General features: G+C 39.6%; 1 protein-coding gene across 7 annotated transcripts in view; it reads right to left on the minus strand.

The window, feature by feature from the left end:
• The window catches only part of LOC120393484 (protein FAM83B-like), a 94,578-nt gene that overhangs the window by 18,458 nt on the left and 54,297 nt on the right, over nucleotides 1-21,823 (minus strand). For all 7 annotated transcript variants that reach the window (XM_039518073.1, XM_039518069.1, XM_039518072.1 and 4 more), the window contains one exon: nucleotides 4,643-4,807. In XM_039518073.1, the coding sequence (XP_039374007.1) occupies nucleotides 4,643-4,807 (165 nt within the window). The remainder of the gene's footprint in view (nucleotides 1-4,642; nucleotides 4,808-21,823) is intronic.

Below are 21,823 nucleotides of genomic sequence, written 5' to 3' on the forward strand. Positions count from 1 at the left end.
GACTAACATTCACCCACGAAAGCTCATGCTGCAAAACGTCTGTTAGTCTATAAGGTGCCACAGGATTCTTTGCTGCTCTTCCAATACAGGCAGCACTGAGCTAAGGTATGGTCCATTGCCAGAGGTGCCTTTGCCATCTCATGTGTGTCTTTTTCCTTCTGTTTTAATTTTTTATTGTCTGCAGTGTTGTTGTAGCCATGTTGGTCCCAGGACATTAGACAGACAAGGTGGGTGAGGTAATATTTTTTATTGGACCAACTTCTATTGGTGAAAGAGACAAGCTTTCAAGCTACAAAGAGCTTGAAATAATAAATAATATTATTGTCAGACTCAAGCATCAGAGGGATAGCCGTGTTAGCCTGGATCTGTAAAAAGCAACAAAGAGTCCTGTGGCACCTTATAGACTAACAGGTGTACTGGAGCATAAGCTGACATGTAATGGCAATTTACAGTATAAATATACAGGCCAGAATCAGTCTGGAGATAATAAGGTTAGTTCAATCAGGGAGGATGGGGCCCTCTTCTAGCAGTTGAGGTGTGAACACCAAGGCAGGAGAAACTGCTTTTGTAGTTGGCTAGCCATTCACAGTCTTTGTTTATCCTGATTTAATCCCCAGTGAAGTTAATGAGAGCTGTGCATGCCTATCTGATGGCAAAGGTAGTCCTATATTATGGAAGCACAAGAAAGCTTCTGTTGAAGTACAGTATTGGCAAGATGTAATGGATCTGATTCAGCTCTCAAGTTCACATATGCAACTCTCATTGTGAGCCTAGGTGTGTGCATCTTAGGGCAGAATTTACCCAAAGGAAATAAAGATAATTCTTTATCCTACTGTATTATAGAAATGTCATTATTTCCTCATCTTTCCATTTCAGTGAATATGTAAAGGGTGTAAATGCTTCCTGCCAAATTTGTTTTCTCATCATGCAGCAGCAAGTCTGTTTCTTGTTTCTCACATGAGAAGTAGATACAAGTGTTTGCAAACTATAAAGTCTGTCACATACCCCACCTATTATCTCATAAAACATGATGATCTGACAGCTGAACAAGTTGGATCACGTCTCAGGTATTATAAAACATGTTCTAGCTCTTACGTTTGTTCATTATTTTACAATCAGAAGTAAGTACTCAAATTAAAAAAGAGGACACATTCCGGAGATGTGGTACTTAGGTGTTGTTTTCTTAGGTACCCTAGTTCAAATCTACTAATTCATCTTGTTGCTGCAGCATCTGTCAATCATCCAGAAACAAAGAGGGCTAACACTTGCTTCTAATAAGTTTTGAAAATAATTTGCCTCTACAGTTTTCATTATATAGATGGCCCTTATCATCTAAAAAACCTAACAAAAAAACCCAGAGGATTTTTGATGACTCTTTCCTCCTCCCTCTCTCCCTCCCTAGTTACACAAACGAATTGGGGATCTGAAACAGAAAGTCCGAGAGGTTTAAAGAGATGGGTGGGGAAATTATTGAAACAACTTGTGTGGGGAGGAAGAGAAAAAACAATGCAGGAGATAGAGGGTTAAGATAAACTTATGAAATCTAAAGCAGACAGAGAGAGAGACTGAGGAATAGAAAGGAGCAGAGTGTTTAAACTGTATTTGAGTTTCTTTTGGCTACCAATCAACTAACGATAATACTTTCAAATAGCTTCAAATAAACTCACCCTCCTAAAATTTTTAAATCTTTCCCCATTTGAAAAAAAAAGTTGCAGAAAAAGTGTTAAATTAAATATCTGACTTGTATATTCTTCCAGATGCAGATTACCATAATAATCTTTTCTACAACACAGTCTATGATTATTCTTGGTTATGACTGTCAGGACAAGCAGATGAACAAGTACTGACATGAAGTCAGAATATAGCTGAGTGCAGATTTCTGCATGGCTATTAAATGATGTTTTAAGAATAAATCCTTGTTTCTCCATAAATAGACAAATGAATGGTAAACATCATAACTCAAAACACAGGGCCTGTTTCACCACTGCATTACTCCAGTGTTTATACCAGTTTATAGCTCAGTGGTTTGCACATTGGCCTGCTAAATCCAGAGTTGTGAGTTCAATCCTTGAGGAGGCCACTTAGGGATCTGGGGCAAAAAATTGGTTCTGCTAGTGAAGGCAGGGGGCTGGACTCAATGACCTTTCAAGGTCCCTTCCAATTCTAGGAGATTGGTATATCTCCAATTATTACCATCCCAACTTCATTTATTTCAGTGGAGTGAAGAAGAGTCAGAAGAGGCTTAGAGTCGGGCAAAGGCTATCTCTGCAGCCCCAGTTCCTTTTTTATACAATGTCTGTTTTCAGGAAGATGAACACAGACTCTATCATGCTCCTGTAGTGTTGAACCAAGCCATGGGAGAATAACAATGGCTGCTGCTGTGATTTTATGTTGAAGGAAGAGAGGATATCCATACAACTCTACCTTCTCCTCTTTCTCATCCAATGACCAGGAGGGGGTGGAACTGAGGGACATCTTATATACCTAACACAAAGAGTTGATAGTGGCCCAGGCTTAAGAATCTTGAATGGAAGAGAAGCAGAGAGATGGAGGTGACTTCTCTAAAGACTGGCCAACCCCTTCAAAGATGCTACCAATTCCCTATCACTTTTTTGGTAGCCATAGAATAACTACCACAGGAGCAGTAAGGGCCTGGTCTTCTGAGCAAAAGCCAGCAGAAGGTGCCGCTGGGAGAGGAAAGTAAATTGAGAACCCTTGTTATAAAATAAACTAGAAGACAGTAAATAGCAAAGGTATCTGTGTACCATTATCTGCTTACTATTTACCATAGGTTTTGTGTCTTTGAGGTAGATCTTAGAGTCTACTATCCTCTTAATGAATGCATATACAGTACTCCCATTCAAGTTACCTGGGCCCACATAAAACGTGATGTCACTGCACTACTTCTGCCCAAATTCATTATGAATGGCAAACCTCTCTAATACACATTAATCTCCCCTAATCTACTCTAATTTAATTACATTAGCCCCATCAACCCCAATACAAATTATTTATAGGTTAATCCCCTCCAACTCCACCCAAAACACAGGTTCACAGCCCATTAAAACAATAGTAACCGCGCCTGAGCTTCATACAAATGAAAAGAAGCAGCCGAATGTCACTACTCCACACATGCAAAGGAGATCATGGATACTCCAAAGTGAAGGGGCTTTGTACAAGTGTACAGAACTTGTATCTTATGCTATATCCTTCATCTATTAAATCTCTTCAAACCACTTTACAAAAGCAACCATGAACTTGTATCATCTGTACCTGTAGCCACTTTTAAAGCTTAATTTTCTATTACAAATGTCCCTTTATACATGGCTTTGAGAGAGCTTGCAACCATTTTTTTCCAACAGAGGAAGTGGCTTAAAGATATTGGTCACAAGCTCCTGTCATATGAATGCCATTATGAAAGGTTTCTGTTTGTTTGTTTGGTTTTTTTAAAGCTAACTAGAACACTACATATGTTGCCAAAGACTTTTTTCAAAAATTAACCATTACATTGCTAAATGTCTTTAATTAAGTTAGTTTTATACAGTAATTTTCAAACACCGGTCTTAAATTCAGTTATGTACATTTGGATATGTATTGCAAAAGTAAATTTGAATACTTCCTATAGAAAATGAAGTTTTAGAAGTAACTACAACTGCTCATTCCTCAAAAGAAATTAATCCAAGATGACTGCTGTGATATCACAGTTCCTCCAGGACTCTTAAAATGTCTGCATTAACTCCTTGATGATATAGTAACACTGTAAATAGTCTCGTAACAGTTGAGAACATGAACTACACACTTGGTATATTTACAAAGAACTGCAAATGAGTAAGTGCTAAAGTTCAATGAAGGAAGCTACTTATAGTATCTCAGAGGAAATGTGGAGAGCTATCATTGAGCAGCTTCAATATTTTTTAGTGTTATTCTTGGCACAACAGACCGAGAAGAATATCCCACATATGTGTGTTAGATCAATAGAAGTAAACTGTATTGGACTGTGCTCTCAATGGTACACTAAGGATATACAGTATGACTTTTGGAGTATTTAGATTCTATCCCTCTACATATTATCTTTCTTACCAGAGAAAGACACATAGTTCATATTCATAAATAAAAGTGAATCTAATCATACTGAATATTCACAAGGACAAATATATGGTAAAGCAGTTCATAGGAAAATGATGAAAAATGGAATCCTGTGCCTTTTGATATAATTTTAACATCAAATCTCTTGTTTGTTTTTTAAAGAAAGCCCATATTTTGTTTTCCTAAACAATTTATATTTTCTTTATGCTTACATTTTGCAGGCTGATTTTACAAACATAAAAACAAAATGATTAAGTCCTGCCAGAATATAATATTCTTAAAATAATAATAGTACCCAGAAAAAATATGTAGTTTTATAGATTGTACTGCATATATTTATTTTGCAAAGTCCTGAAAAGGATCAAATGTTTTTGAAGGTAATAGGGTAAGGTTGTGCTTTGAGCCTATTGATAGCAATTAATTTTTCATAAAATAAATTACATAAACTAAATCAATATTAGATATTTACTTCCTAAAATAATATTCTCGAAGAGAACTACATAAGAGCTAGGTATTGTAGTAAATATGTATTTTATTGTAAAATATGAAGCCTTACCCTGAATCTCTGAACTTGAAAGCCCTGTTTTTCTGTCATTTTAAGAAAGTGACTGAAGTTGAACTCATCAAGCAGAATATACACGGCAATCCCTCTGGTAGATGCCTCTACAGTTTCTCTGAAGATATCCACATCTGTAAACATATCCATAATTATGGCAATGACCTGTTAAAAAAAAAGAAGAGAAACTACTATAATAATTTAATGTATAAATAGTGTATAAATAGTACTCCTTCATAAGCTCAAAATATATAACATTTTGCATAATGCATCTAATGAATTAGTACTCTCTACATGCCAAAAAGCTCTAAGGTTGCTTTTTTTCCATCCAGAATAGTTAACATGGTGCAATTTTTAAGATACTTTGATCCTATCTTTAAGAAAGTACAGTAGAGGCTATATGCTTACGTTTTCATTGGGTAGGTGACCACTTGCACGACACATTATTTACATACATCAAAGTTTGCCAAAAGGCTGATACAGTGCTTGTGCAGAAAAACATACACAAAAACAGTGAAAGCATACTGTAGTTTGGCTATGGAAAGAAAGACAATGGTATTGTTACTGTAAAAGGCTCTCATTAGTCTTCATCTGTAATACTGTTCTCAGTTTTGGCCATCTGATATAGGAAGAATGCCCCCACCCCAAGACTGTGGGAGGCAATAAGGGTGACTCTAGGTTTCATCAGACGGGCCTACTCAGCACTTTTAGCAGATGAAACTCCCACATAATTCAGTAAGGGTCTGGTTGTGTAAGGACTAAGAAATGCTGAATAGAGACCCTTGTTAGGCTTACCATACTGAAAAATAGTAGCAGCAAAGAATCCTGTGGCACCTTATAGACTAACAGACGTTTTGCAGCATGAGCTTTCGTGGGTGAATACCCACTTCTTCGGATGCAAGAAGAAGTGGGTATTCACCCACAAAAGCTCATGCTGCAAAACGTCTGTTAGTCTATAAGGTGCCACAGGATTCTTTGCTGCTTCTACAGAACCAGACTAACACGGCTACCCCTCTGATACTTGAAAAATAGCAGATACTTCTGAATAAGGAAATACAATACCTATTGGTTTGAAGATATTCGACCAACTGTGATCATTGGTGATTTTAGAAAAAATAATATTGAAGTGAGAAAGAGAGGTAGAGAGACAGAATATATGAGTAGCTGTGAGAGAAACTTTTAACCTTTACAGATAATCTCCCAAATCCATTATATTCTTAATAAAAAGGTTGTACCACATCACTCATAAAAATGACCAAATTCTGCTCTTGTGTGTGGAAACCTTTCACAGTGCTCAAAGATACTAAGTTTGCTTTACCACAGTCACTAATTTTATTGGACCATCTGTACTTATGATTTCTAATGTTGTAATTGCTATATTACATCCCTTAGTCTTATCCTAGAACGGAGGACTGAGATATTCAGCTTATTCATAAAGTTGGTGAAGCCATGTCATACACATCCAGGCCAGAGTTAATTATTTCTCCAGTGAGTCATCTTCATTACCTTTAAGAGTTTGCTTAGAATTATAAGAATCACTCATAGCAAATATCTAAATGTAACAATGGAAAGATTAATGGCTTCCTGAAATATGATCTAAAGCAAAACCAAGTCATCAAGAAACATGAGCGAACCATTAAGGAAAATGGCTTTGGGGAGGCCAGAAGATGTGAAACACATTACAGGCCAAGTTAACACCCTGTCTTTAAGTGCTTAGCAGTTGAAATGCTCCTATAAATTACATGGGATGGAGAGCGGTCAATAGCCAGGAATCATGCTGTACCTCTTTCAAAAATTTTAGATTTCATACCATTCCCATTGTAATTCTCTTTGTAATCAATGTTAGTTCCTTTTTTTTATTAAAGCAAAACAGTATTAAGCGAAGCTGTACTATACTGTGATACTGCATGTGGATAGCCTAAAGCTTCTGACAGCTGAAAACTCATACAATCTCTAGTTTTGAGAATGTGTGCACTGAAGAAAGGGTTTAACAGAGGGCATGGCCTTACAATATCCATGTTTTTAGTCTCTGTAGATTGTGGGACATCGTGGTAAAGAGCCAGCCCTACCATGTCTTCTTCCCTGTCCTGCCCATGCCTTCCTGGCAGCATAATTGTCTCAGACACCATTGGTTCCTCTAATGAGGCTGTCAGCTTCCTCATCTTGGAGTGGGTAAATGCCACACGACAGAAGTTAAGGCTGCAAGGATTTCCCCAAGAAAATATATCAATACAGAGTTGTTGGATCCTATCACTCCTCCTCTATAGACCAGCAGCCCGCTAAGCCCATGAAGCCTCAACTATGCAGAGGCTTCAGCAAACTATGGGAATGCAATCCTTTGGATATTATAGTACAAACAGGAGTATACTGAAGAGAACAGAGAGGTTATATTACCGCTGTACACGTCACTTGTGAGAGCACGTCTGTGTCCATTTCTGGTGCCCACATTTAAAAAAAAAAAGGATGTTGAAAAGTAGAGAATTTAGAGAAGACCTACAACAAGTATCTGAGGTTTGGAAAGCCTTCCTTACAGTAAGAGGCTTAAGGAACTCGACCTACTTAGATTATTGAAGGGAAATATAAAGGGTGACTAAAAACATCACAACTATTTACTGTAGGGAGATGATATCAGATGGCTCTTTAATTTAGCAGCCAGGGGCATAACACGATCCCGTGGCTGGAAGTGGGAACTTGCCAAATTCAAACAGCAAATAAGAAGCTCATTTTTAACAATGAGGATAATAAAGCATTTGAGCAACTTACCAAGTCGTGGTTTCTCCATTACGTGAAATCTTTAAATCAAGATTGGATATCTTCTAAAAAAAATGCTCTTGTTCAATCATAGGTTATTGGGTTTGACACCGGATTTACTGGCTGAAAATCTATGCCGTGTTATGCAGGTCAGACTACCAGAGATTCATAGATTCAAAGACTCCAAGGCTAGAAGGGAGCGCTGTGATTAAATCTGACCTCCTGTATAACACAGGCCACAGAACTTCCCCAAAATAATTTCTAGAGCAGATCTGTTAGTAAAACATCCAATCTTGATTTAAAAAATGCCAGTGATGGAGAAATCCATCACAACCATTGGTAAACTGTTCTAATGGTTAATTACCCTCACTGTTAAAAATGTATGCCTTATTCCAGCCTCAATTTGTCTAGCTTCAACTAGACATTGGATTGGATTATACCTTTCTTTGCCACACTGAAGAGCCAATTAGCAAATACAGTGTAGTCACATCTTACGTGGGGGTTAGGTTCTAAAGTCAGCACGTAAGGCGAAAATTGCGTATAGTCAAAATTACCCTTGAAAACCCCTTAAATCGCCCATAAAGTACAGTATACTGTACATGGTTTTGTGTATACAAACCTGTATATTAATATGTATAAATGTATAATGTATACATTAATGTACAGTATATAATAAAGAGTACATATGCAAAATATAATTTTACAGTACTGTATTTTTAATTACAGGTGGTAATTACAGGGGGTCATCAGGGCTTGATGTTGATCCAGGAGACAGAGGTGACGGAGAGCTTGGGTGACGAAGAGTGAGTCGTAGATGAAGTGGTTGGCTCTGGTTCAGCTCGAGAAGTTGATTGCGTAGGCTCATCTGCTGCTGGTTGTTTTTCCTTGATCGGCAACTGTCCCTGTTGTCTCTTGAGCTGCTCAAACACTTCTTGGTACGGTCTCAAATTGTCCATAATACTATGTGTGATTTTGAGGCTTCGTTCCATAGAGGGATCATATTCAGAAATTAAATCATTCAAGTGTTTTGCTGCTTGGAACACTTCAGCAAATTTATGAAGATTCCAACTTGCTGGCTCTTCCTGTTCATCGTCATCATCTTCGTCTTCTGTAGATGATTTTATCAGTTCCTCTAACTTTTTGTTAGTCAATGTTTCTCTATGGCTCTCAATTAATTCTTCAATTTCTTCCTCAAGGATGTTGATGAAGCCATCACCACCCACTTGCCTGGCCACCTGAACAATGCATTTAATTTCTTTGTCAATGGTCGGGAAATCCTTAAAATCATTCACACATTCTTTCCATAGGTTTCGCCAACATGCATTACATAAGAACATAAGAAAGGCCGTACCGGGTCAGACCAAAGGTCCATCTAGCCCAGTATCTGTCTACCGACAGTGGCCAATGCCAGGTGCCCCTGAGGGAGTGAACCTAACAGGCAATGATCAAATGATCTCTCTCCTGCCATCCATCTCCATCCTCTGACGAACAGAGGCTAGGGACACCATTCTTACCCATCCTGGCTAATAGCCATTTATGGACTTAGCCACCATGAATTTATCCAGTCCCCTTTTAAACATTGTTATAGTCCTAGCCTTCACAACCTCCTCAGGTAAGGAGTTCCACAAGTTGACTGTGCGCTGCGTGAAGAAGAACTTCCTTTTATTTGTTTTAAACCTGCTGCCTATTAATTTCATTTGGTGACCCCTAGTTCTTGTATTATGTGAATAAGTAAATAACTTTTCCTTATCCACTTTCTCAACATCACTCATGATTTTATATACCTCTATCATGTCCCCCCTTAGTCTTCTCTTTTCCAAACTGAAGAGTCCTAGCCTCTTTAATCTTTCCTCATATGGGACCTTCTCTAAACCCCTAATCATTTTAGTTGCTCTTTCTGAACCTTTTCTAGTGCTAGAATATCTTTTTTGAGGTGAGGAGACCACATCTGTACACAGTATTCGAGATGTGGGCGTACCATGGATTTATATAAGGGCAATAATATATTCTCAGTCTTATTCTCTATCCCCTTTTAATGATTCCTAACATCCTGTTTGCTTTTTGACCGCCTCTGCACACTGCGTGACATCTTCAGAGAACTATCCACGATAACTCCAAGATCTTTTCCTGACTCGTTGTAGCTAAATTAGCCCCCATCATGTTGTATGTATAGTTGGGGTTATTTTTCCAATGTGCATTACTTTACATTTATCCACATTAAATTTCATTTGCCATTTTGTTGCCCAATCACTTAGTTTTGTGAGATCTTTTGAAGTTCTTCACAATCTGCTTTGGTCTTAACTATCTTGAGTAGTTTAGTATCATCTGCAAACTTTGCCACCTCACTGTTTACCCTTTCTCCAGATCATTTATGAATAAATTGAATAGGATTGGTCCTAGGACTGACCCTTGGGGAACACCACTAGTTACCCTCTCCATTCTGAGAATTTACCATTAATTCCTACCCTTTGTTCCCTGTCCTTTAACCAGTTCTCAATCCATGAAAGGACCTTTCCTTTTATCCCATGACAGCTTAATTTACGTAAGAGCCTTTGGTGAGGACCTTGTCAAAGGCTTTCTGGAAATCTAAGTACACTATGTCCACCGGATCCCCTTGTCCACATGTTTGTTGACCCCTTCAAAGAACTCTAATAGATTAGTAAGACACGATTTCCTTTACAGAAACCATGTTGACTATTGCTCAAGAGTTTATGTTTTTCTATGTGTCTGACAATTTTATTCTTTACTATTGTTTCAACTAATTTGCCCGGTACCGACGTTAGACTTACCGGTCTGTAATTGCCGGGATCACCCCTAGAGCCCTTTTTAAATATTGGCGTTACATTAGCTAACTTCCAGTCATTGGGTACGAAGCCGATTTAAAGGACAGGTTACAAACCTTAGTTAATAGTTCCAACTTCACATTTGAGTTCTTTCAGAACTCTTGGGTGAATGCCATCTGGTCCCGTGACTTGTTAATGTTGAGTTTATCAATTAATTCCAAAACCTCCTCTACTGATACTTCAATTTGTGACAGTTCCTCAGATTTGTCACCTACAAAAGCCAGCTCAGGTTTGGGGATCTCCCTAACATCCTCAGCCGTGAAGACTGAGGCAAAGAATCCATTTAGTTTCTCCGCAATGACTTTATCATCTTTAAGCGCTCCTGTTGTATTTTCATCGTCAAGGGGCCCCACTGGTTGTTTAGGTGGCTTCCTGCTTCTGATGTACTTAAAAAACATTTTGTTATTACCTTTGGAGTTTTTGGCTAGCTGTTCTTCAAACTCCTCTTTGGCTTTTGTTATTACACTCTTGCACTTAAGTTGGCAGCGTTTGTGCTCCTTTCTATTTGCCTCACTAGGATTTGACTTCCACTTTTAAAGGAAGTCTTTTATCTTTCACTGCTTCTTTTACATGGTGGTTAAGCCACGGTGGCTCTTTTTAGTTCTTTTACAGTTTTTCTTAATTTGGGGTATACATTGAAGTTGGGCCTCTATTATGGTGTCTTTAAAAGGGCCCACGCAACTTGCAGGGATTTCACTTTAGTCAATGTACCTTTTAACGTTTGTCTAACTAACCCCCTCATTTTTGTATAGTTCCCCCTTTTGAAATTAAAGGCCACAGTGGTGGGCAGTTGGGATGTTCTTCCCACCACAGGGATGTTGAATGCTATTGTATTATGGTCACTATTTCCAAGCGGTCCTGCTATAGTTACCTCTTGGACCAGCTCCTGCGCTCCACTCAGGATTAAATCTAGAGTCGCCTCGCCCCTTGTGGGTTCCTCGCACCAGCTGCTCCATGAAGCAGTCATTTAAAGTATCGAGAAATTTTATCTCTGCATTTCGTCCTGAAGTGAAATGTTCCCAGTCAATATGGGGATAATTGAAATCCCCCACTATTATTGGGTTCTTAATTTTGATAGCCTCTCTAATTTCCCTTAGCATTTCATCATCACTATTACTGTCCTGGTCAGGTGGTCGATAATAGATCCCTAATGTTATATTTTTACTAGAACATGAAATTTCTATCCATAGAGACTCTATGGAACCTGTGGATTCGCTTAAGATTTTTACTTCATTTGAATCTACACTTTCTTTAACATATAGTGCCACTCCTCCCCCTGCACGGCCTGTTCTGTCCTTCCGATATATTTTGTACCCGGAATGATTGTGTCCCATTGATTGCTCTCAGTCCACCAGGTTTCTGTGATGCCTATTATATCAATATCCTCCTTTATCACAAGGCACTCTAGTTCACCCATCTTATTATTTAGACTTCTGGCATTTGTGTACAAGCACTTTAAAAACTTGTCCCTGTTTATTAGCCTGCCTTTTCTGATGTGCCAGATTCTTTTTATGTGACTGTTCATCATCTGATCCGGCCCTTACATTATATTTCTCATTCCTCTGCTCCTGACTATAACCTGGAGATTCTCTATCATCAGACTCTCCCCTAAGAGAAGTCTGTGTCCGATCCACACGCTTCTCTGCAGCAGTCGGCTTTCCCCCATCACCTAGTTTAAAAACTGCTCTACAACCTTTTTAATGTTTAGCGCCAGCAGTCTGGTTCCACTTTGGTTTAGGTGGAGCCCATCTCTCCTGTATAGGCTCCTCCCATCCCAGAAGTTTCCCCAGTTCCTAATGAACGTGAACCCCTCCTCTCTACACCATCGTCTCATCCACGCATTGAGACTCTGAAGCTCTGCCTGCCTACCTGGCCCTGCGCGTGAAACTGGGAGCATTTCTGAAAATGCCACCATTGACTGTTTCAGGCTTGATTGCATCCATTGCCTGTATAATATAAGTGATGCAATTGACAATGTTGAAGGATTTCCAACACTCCATCACATTAAGAGTGGGATCAGCATCCATAGCGCTATGTAGCCGTGAGAATGTAAGCCTCGTGTATGCAGCCTTGAAACAGCAAATCATGTCTTGTTTGAGAGGTTGAAGGTGGTATTGTGGGGGAGAAAGATGACTTCAATGTTGTTATGTGAAAACCAGAGCGCTTCAGGGTGGCCAGGAGCATTGTCTATGATCAGCAACACTTTAAAGTCAAGTCCCTTCTCTTCAAGGTACCGCTTGACCTCCGGAATGAAACACTTGTGGAACCAATCCAGAAATAATGCTGCTGTCACCCAAGTCTTTTTATTTGATTGCCAGAACACAGGCAGGAGATTTTTGTTCTTGCCTTTTCGGGCACAGGGATTTGCAGCCTCGTAGAGTAAGCCCGGCTTTATTAAATGCCCAGCCACATTGCCACAAAACAACACAGTCACACGGTCTTTAGTTGCTTTGAAGCCAGGGGCTTGTCTTTCTGATTTCAAAATGTAAGTGCAGTTGGGCATTTTTTTCCATAAGAGCCCAGTCTCATCAGCATAAAAACTTGTTCCAGAAGATAGCCCTTTTCTTCCATGATTTTCTTTAATTGTTCGGGGTAGGCTTTTGCTGCCTCTTCATTGGCAGATGCAACTTCACCAGTAGTCTGCACGTTTTTGAGGTTGAAGAGGTTCCTAAAACTGTTAAGCCAACCTTGGCTGGCTTTGAATTCCTTCTCATGAGAAGGCTGTCCCTCTTCAGCAGGGGGTTTGGACAGTGCATAGAGGCTAAGAGCCTTTTCTCGCAACGTGTTGCCATCGATAGGCACATGTTTACGGTTTATGTCTTCAAGCCATAAGTTTAATGCCTTTTCAGCCTTCACTAAAGTCTTATCACACACCTGGCTCGTCGCCTTAGCAGTTACTGGAGCACTTGATGCCACGGCTTGACGAATTTCTCTCTCTAGAATCTTGATGGCATGGATGCTAAATTCGTTGTGGCCATATTTACGCACCACATTGGAGACCAATATACCATCTCTCAATAAGTCCAACACAGCCAGTTTTTCCTCCAGCATTGGAAGAGATCGCCGTTTCTTCGGTTGAGCACCAGATGAAGTAGTTGGCTTGCATTTAGGAGCTATGTTGTACGAAAAATACATACCTTTAAACACTAGAATCACACTCAGCACGGCGAGATGCTCACACTATGAGAGGCACGCAGGAACTGAGACAACTGAGGGAACTGAAGATTCACGACTCCCATCTCACGCTCACTCCAGGGCATACACTCATTGGGTGGAATCGCCGGCACTATTTACAGGTATCTTGTTGTTTTTCTTTTTCTTTTTGCCAAGCGCGTATAGTTGAATTTGCGTAAGTTAAATGTGTGTATGATGGCGACTCACCTGTATTTGTTCCCCACCATGGATGGCACATAATGGAGGCTTGGGGAGGCTAAACCTCACATCATGGGAGGGTGGGGGGTGGGGAAGGGCAGTGGTGAATTACCACACGGGCCCACGGACCTGTGCCCAGGTGCCCCGGCCAATTTGTGGCTGCCAGAAAAAATGTCCCCCCATTATCCTCCCTCTGGTGGCCCTGACCGAGCTCTCAGCCCTCTCCCTCAGAGCAATGAGTGGGAGTGTGGCCTCATCCGGAAGAGGCAGGGCCTTCGCCAGAAGAGGCAGGGTTGGGGCTAGCCTCCCTGAGGGGAAGATTTACTCCCCCACCCATGTTCCCCATATCGGTACTTATAGACTGTGATCAAGTCTCTTTGTTAAACTAAACAGACTGAGTTCCTTGACTCTAACACTATAAGCCACGTTTCTAATCCTTTAATCATTCTCATGGCTCTTCTTTGAACCCTCTCCTGTTTATCAACATCCTTCTTGAATTGTGAACACCAGAACTGGACACAGTACTCCAGCAAGTTCCAAATACAGAGGTGAAGTGACCTCTCTACTCCTACAAGATTACCCTGTTTATCCACCCAAGGATCATATTATTCTTTTTGGCCACAGCTTCCTACTGGGAGCTGATGTTCAGCTGATTATCCACCACAATCCCAAAATCTTTTTCAGAATCACTGCTTCCCTGAATGGGTGCCCCCATCTATCCTGTAAGTAATGCCTCCTTTCTTTGTTCCTAGATGTATATATTTACATACATTAAAAGGCATATTATTTGCTTGCACCCAGCTTACCAAGTGATCCAGATTTCTGTGTGTCAGTGACCTGGCTTCTTCATGATTTACCACTCCCCCAGTTTTGTGTAATCTGAAAACTTCATCAGTGATGATTTTGTGTTTTCTTCCAGGTCACTGATAAAAATGTTAAACAGAATAGGGTCAGGAACCAATCCCTGAGACACCCCACTAGCAACACACCTGCTCAATGATGATTCCCTATTTACAATTACATTTTGAGATGTAATGGTCTTGTCTGGCTTCAGATCTATTAATATTCCTTGAATTTCTGGTTCTTTGCACTCAGGGGCCCGCCTCCACACAGGAGGTACAGTTTTGTTATTTAATTAGAGATTAAGACTTGGCAAAAACACTGAGGATTACACATTTAATTAGTATGTTAATTTGTTTGAAGCTCTACTGATAGCATTAGCAGCTTTATTTATATTCTTCATCAGTTTCAAAGTACTGAATTTATTGTTGTGTTTTAAATTGTTTTTAAAAGCTCATCTGCAGAAATAATTTCTATGCTAATAGTAGTAGCAAGAAGTCACAAAACAGTGAGATCTACTAAGGGAGAGGGCAGAGGAAGAAGTGATACAAATTCAAAACATATACAGCAAGTCATAAAATTGTTCGTTGCACAAATGCTGTACAGAACAATGTTATTTTCGGTTAATTGTTACATAGCCTGTTGTAAAGGAATTCCCCATAATCTGAGTACTTGAAAGTATACTGCAGTGTTTACCTATAAACTGTCTTTGTTCTTTTTGAAACACTTTATAATCCTTGAAAACAGAAGTCTCTTCTGAAACAAATAGTTATGTTCATTTTGTAAAATGTACAAAGGTTATTCAAATTTTACAATAGATACTGAACGGTTTAAACGGTACTTTCAAGCCAAACTGCCAGAATCTTATGACTCCAGCAGAAATCTTTACACAACTTTTCAAAATTGTTATCACGCAGCAATAAAAGTGACCTTGAACTGAAACAACCAAGCATTCTTCACTGTCAGAGGAGGAAGGAAGTTGGCTGGGTAAGCAAAACTGCTCACAGAGAAAATAGAAAATTGAACGGCTCTCACTGATTTAGGGTTAGATAGTAACAGCTGAAGATGACTACTCCTATAATTTATGTTTATTTTCTTCCCTAGTATTCAAATTAAAAAGTCTATATTTGTTAAAGATTAGGCATACAAATGTACCCGCTCCCACACATTTGCTACTGTCTTCTATATTTTCTAAATGGTGCATGGGTTTTCAATAGGTAAGGCCAAACTGGATCTCAGTTACAGCATTACAAATATGTAACTCCACTGAAGTCAATAGGCTCAAAAATTTTCCCATTTAAACAGTTTTCATTGACTTTACAGAAGGTACCATCAGACCCATGTTTTATAATCTACATTTACATCAGTGAAAGAAACAGAGCAGAATTAGACTCACAGTACCTAAGTAAAATGTCATGTTACTTAAAAAATTTGGATAAGTTTAAATAAGTTTTTAATTATAAGAAAAAATATTTTTGCTGAATAGTGCTTTGGTTTTAGGTAATGAAATGAAATATATCACCTTAAAGCAAAATAAATGTCTTTAAAGTGACAGTATCTGGACACAGTATTTCAAATGAAGGTCTGGTCTACACTACAAGTCAACCTAATTCCGTAAGTGTCTACGCTACAAGGTTGCTCCTGCCGATGTATGTGACCCACTACACCAACCTACTAACTCCACCTCTGCAAGAGGAGTAGGGCTTATATTGATGTAGTTAGGGCAACTCAGTGTCCCTGTAGACACGGTTACTTACATCGCCTGATGGCTTTCAGCCCTGTGCCAGGTTCACAGCTTGAGATCTCCACCCCGGGGCTGACAGCCCAAGATGTCATTCCCATGGGAGGCTCACCGTTGGAGCCCCCTGTGCCACTGCAGTGCTGTAAATGTAGAGAAGCTCTCAGTACCATAAAAGTCCCAGAACATGTTAATAAATGATTCACAGCTCTCTCCAGTAAAAAACAAAATGCATTTCTCGGATAACGGTTTGAATATAGGAAATGATGTCTTCCTACATAATATATATTCCCATTGTTAAGATTTAAAATCTCTCTGACAAGTGCCAATCGTAAAGAAAGACAGATATGTGCATGTTTTGAAGGTTAAAATAGCAATGTTTTTTATTAAAATAACCATACAAAATTAAACTTAACACCTGGCAGGCAATCCTTGCCTAACTTGACCCATTTGTATTGTTCCTCTGCACTGTCATTTGACCCCTGTTAGTCAGCTGATGACTGTAACCCATGCTGTGGCCTAATTCAGTTGATCTACATGCATTGGGATCAGCCTTGGATATTGGTATATTGGGCCGAGCTGCACTCCTCTTACTTGATGAAAATGGTTAAGGCCTTACTAAATACACACTGTTAAGAGGTCCATGTGAAATGAGATGCACAGTCCAGTTCTTAGTGTGTAAAGTAATCATATCACCAAAAAAGATCCCACTAGCATAACTGATAATAATTAGCTGTTAGTCTCAAAAATAGGTTAAAAAAAAAGCCAGGATAAAAATTTGTAAGCATTCCCCCCTCCCTCCTTTTTTAAGGTACTGAAATTAATGAAACTGTCATTGAAATGGCAAAAATTGAAAATTTTGAAGATGCCTTAGGTTTAATGGACACAGAATCTAAATCCTGTCATTCAGCTAGTCATTCAAGGTTAGGGGTTGAGACACATTAGTAGGGTTCGGCGTAGCAGCTTTTACTGCCCTGCTGGATCCATTCTGTAAATAACCGATGACTTCACTCTCCTGGACTGTTCATCCAACTCCGCACATCTCATCACTGCTGAATGTGCGAAGCTAAAGCTGACTCTTACAAAATACAGAATCAATGACCATAAACTACAGATTAAAACTGGGAGACCCAGAGTGCAGAGGAATTATTGTGCAACCAATGTGACTAGGATTTAGATATAGAGAAATTCTCTACTGTCCAAGACACATTTGAGAAAGATATTTCATTGAATTATTAGAAACGCTAAAATACTTTCTATAAAAATAGAGAAAAAATATTGCATTACCCCTGGTGGAAAGGAAAGATATAGCAGAAATAGCACCAGCCAAATTTGACAAGGATATGGGATAAAATCTCAAACATAGTAAGAAGATCTGACCTCCAAATTGTATCTGCCTTTCAAATAATTGAGGGGCTCTGTCATTTTCTCACTTTGGCAGCACTTCCGCAGCTCAACATGCCAATAAAGCACTACTGAAATGAACTGTGCTCTTCTACGGCCTGCATTACAATATTACAATAAATGAGGAGAGGACCAAGATTAGCCCATTCACAAATGTAATTACGGTATTACAGCTCTATTCTCACTAGTGCAGCTCTATTCTGAATAGTGACTGTAAAAATGGCCTTATGTAGTTCCATGTTGACTATCTCTCTATGATTCTGGACCAAATCTGTTTGGTTTACAAAAAAAAGGGGGGGGGGGTTCTATTTTAGCTGCCAGCCCTGCTAACTCAGCTCTGAAAATTAAGCAAGATTCTTTCCAACTTGTGCATTATTCATGGCAATAAAGGTTCTACAGGCTAAATTAGACCACACCATGTCTTATAAATACCTGTTCAAACCTATTCCCTTTCTAGGGAAAATATGCTGTTTTGCAAATATTTAAAAAAAAAACTGTACAGCTGTTTCACAGAAAAGCCTACCACTTCTATGCTCTGGAGTAGGGATGTGAAATTGTTGCGGGGGGACTGCACTGGTGTCAGGGATATGTCTTTTTCTTTCTGCAAACCCCTTCCTCATTCACTTATACACCCTCCAACTTCTGCAACAAATAAGGGAGGAGTCCTACAAAGAACAGTCTCCTTCACTATACAACCCTGATTCATTCCCAGGGCACTGTCCCTCCTGTGCCATGAATGAGGCAGAGGTCTTACAGAAAGAATAATATGTGACCATGTAATTAAAGAACATCGTAATGCACAGGTGGCAAGAGGGCCAAATTAAGGTTGCACAGGCAACTGTAAATATGACGTTTCCTAACTTTTGAGTGCTTGACTCTGCAAGCTAAATAAAATTATCTTAATGTAGTAGGATCTTTATGTAATTTTTTTTTTAGGAAACACTAAACCAATTTATTATGCCCAACTATAACAGTGCCCCCATCATGAATGATGAGCAGGATGTGAACCTTGAGCCTTCAGCACCACAGCAGACTGCTGCTACTGGAGGTACTGGACTAACTACACAAACTAGCAGCACAAGAAGGCTGCTATTCCAGAGAGTACATGAGTCACTGGGATCACGTGTTCAATCTGGAGGATCGTCAAGAGGGGCCTGGCCTGAGTATCTTTGCCCCCAGGAATCAGAGAAACTCCTGTCCCATGCAGCACTTCCAGAAGGGTAGATGGGATGTGGAGGTCCCATGCTAGGTTCAGGTGATGAGATATGGGGAAAGCTCAGCCCCTTACCCCGATTGCTACAGTTGATCAAGTAGCTCCTAGATATTCCTAATGCAGCGTGTGCTACTGCTGCTGCTTTGGTGACACTGGGAGACAGCAGAATTTATTCAGCTCTTCAGAATGTTCTGATTCAGTTGCTATTTTGACAGGCTGCCAAAGTTTTCCTACATACAACAGAAATTAAGTCGCAATTATAATTCAGCTAAGCCAAAATGGAATTACATAGGACAAAGACAAGTTAGGAACAATAAATAAATGGATTGTTACCAGCTCCCCCTAAAATATGTTAATGTTTGTGTTATGAGTATACAGTACCAAAATGTATAGGATGTGTCATCTGCTTGAATCAGTGTTATGAGAACCTTATATTTTATTTTAAATTTGTATTTTTATACATAAGATTTTGTATTTTAATTTAGAGACTGTTCAAAATGCATAATTATACACATCCACACTATAAATTTTGATAATTTCCTCAAAGGATCCCTAGTAGTTACAGCATGCTATGCAGTAATCTCTTACCACATTTCAACTTTGAAGTTGCTAAAAGTACCACTAACAAAGCTGTACCACTTTTTGATTAGTTTAGCACATTTATTTCATTGTTGATATAATGTTGCCGTGATGTTTTTCAGAGTTTGAAGGCTGCTGTTTCACATGCTGACTCTTCTTATACATGACAAAATGCATCAATGATTCATCAGTGCAAGGACATTGAAAAGGCTTTTAAAGCACATTAATAAAATACTTTTAAAGCACATTAATAAACTTTGAAGTTGCTAAGAGTACCGCTAACAGAGCTGTACCACTAACAAACAAGCAACCTCAACAGCTGATACAAAAGCACAGGGCAGTTGGATTTTTAGTTCATTATGTGCTTTTCAGCTAAAAAGATTGAAAGCTTTGGCATTTATTTACCTCCTCCCCTTCAGTTCACACCTCTAGTTGATCTGTTGGTCATTACATAAAATTTGCAGGTGTTCCTTTGTTGTTCTCTTTTGGACAACTTGTTATTAACCTTTCAGATTTGAGTTTGACATATTAATTCAAATTACCTATTCCCAGTTAATGTTATTTTTTTAAAAAGCAGACTTTAGTGAAAGAGATTATGCTATTAAAATAAAAAACAATTAGAATAATACTGTATTACTATAATATAGACCCCAATCTTAGAAATACTTATGCATCTGCTCAACTTTACTCCTGTGTTGTTCCTATTGATTTAATTGAGACTTCTCAGGACAGGGAAGTTAAGCACACATGTGTTGCCAGGGTGAGGGCTGTAGCCCTTGTTTCAACTTGAAATGGTGCATCTAACTTTAAAGATGTGAATAGCCCCACTGAAGTCAACAAGGCTTTTAGCTCTTATGCTTAAAGGTAAGAATGTGCTTATGTACCTTGCTGAACTGGGTCCACAGTTCTCAATTTCCCCAGCACTTTGGAGGACAGGATTAGAATTCAAAATGACCTTGACAAATTGGAGAATTGGTCTGAAATCAACATAATGAAATTCAATAAAGACAAATGCAAAGTACTTTACTTAGGAAGGAAAAATTAAATGCACAACTACATAATGGGCTATGCGGGAGTATTGCTGAAAAGGATCTGGGGGTTATAGAGGATCATAAACTGAATGAGAGTCAAATAATGTGATGCATTTGCAAAAAAAGATTAATACCATTCTGGCAGGTATTAACAGCAGTGTCATATGTAAGACATGGGAGGTAATTATCCTGTTCTACTCAGCAGTGGGGAGGTCTCAGCTGGACCAATTCTGGTCACCACACTTTACAAAAGATGTGGACAAACTGGAGAGAGCCCAGAGGAGAGCAATAAAAATGATCAAAGGTTAGAAAACCTGACCCATGGGCGGCAGGTAAACATGCCCTTGGGGGAGGCTAGCCCAGAGCACACCACCCCCACAAACTCCCCGCGGCTGCTGATCCCCCCTTCCCTGACCTCTACGCATCCCCAACGCTGGGTGGGCGGGTGGGCAGCACGGCTGGAGCACCCTCAGGTCCAGTGTGATCCTAGCGCCAGAAGGACAGGTGGCCTGGCATGGTCTTGTGCACCCCAACCCCCAGCCTGCTTGCCCCAGCCTCTTGGCCACAGAAGGGAACAGCAGGCAGGAGGGGCCCTGGTGGAGTGTGGGCGGGGCCACATTAGGCTGTCTGGGGAGCCATGGCCTCCCCTGCCTACGATACTTGCCACCCATGACCTGACCTACAAGCAAATGGGCATGGTTAGTCTTGAGAAAAGAAAACTGAGGGGGGGACCTGATAACAGTCTTCAAATATGTTAAAGGCTGTTACAGAGAAGATGGGGATCAGTTATTTTCCATGTCCACTGAAAGTAGGACAAGCAGTAATGCACTTAAATCTGCAGCAAGGGAGATTTAAGTTAAATATTAGGAAAATTTTTCCAACTATAAGGGTAGTTAGGCTCTGATAATAGGCTTCCAAAGGAGGGTGTGGAATCCCCATCACTTGAGTTTTTTAAGAAGAAGTTTGACAAACTCCTGTTAAGGATGATCTAGGTATACTTGGTTCAGCGTCCGCTCAGAGGGCTGGATTTCACAACTTCTCGAGGTCTTTTCTAGCCCTACGTTTCTATGAGTCTGAGATTTACTGCTAAGAGCAGTAAAGGGACTTATCTTTGAGCTTTCATTTAATAGAATTTCTTTTGTAAGAATGCTCCTGCTCCTTATTTTAATTCGTATAGTTGTCTACAAAGGTTTATTTTCCTGATCTATCTTGAATATCGTTTTCTAACCATATATTTTACATCAGATTCTCTCAACCCACAGAAGAACCTGCACAACCTAATAGAGATTCGATAGTAGTTTGCTTACCTGTAGTTTGGACCCCTGTTGAGACACATTCAAAGGTAGAAGTGATTATAGAAGCCAATATTAGTACAGCTCCTGTTGGAGCTGGGTTGTTCAAGACCAGGTT

The sequence above is a fragment of the Mauremys reevesii genome, unplaced genomic scaffold (genome assembly GCF_016161935.1).
Source record: "Mauremys reevesii isolate NIE-2019 unplaced genomic scaffold, ASM1616193v1 Contig20, whole genome shotgun sequence".
Classification (NCBI taxonomy): Eukaryota; Metazoa; Chordata; order Testudines; family Geoemydidae; genus Mauremys; species Mauremys reevesii.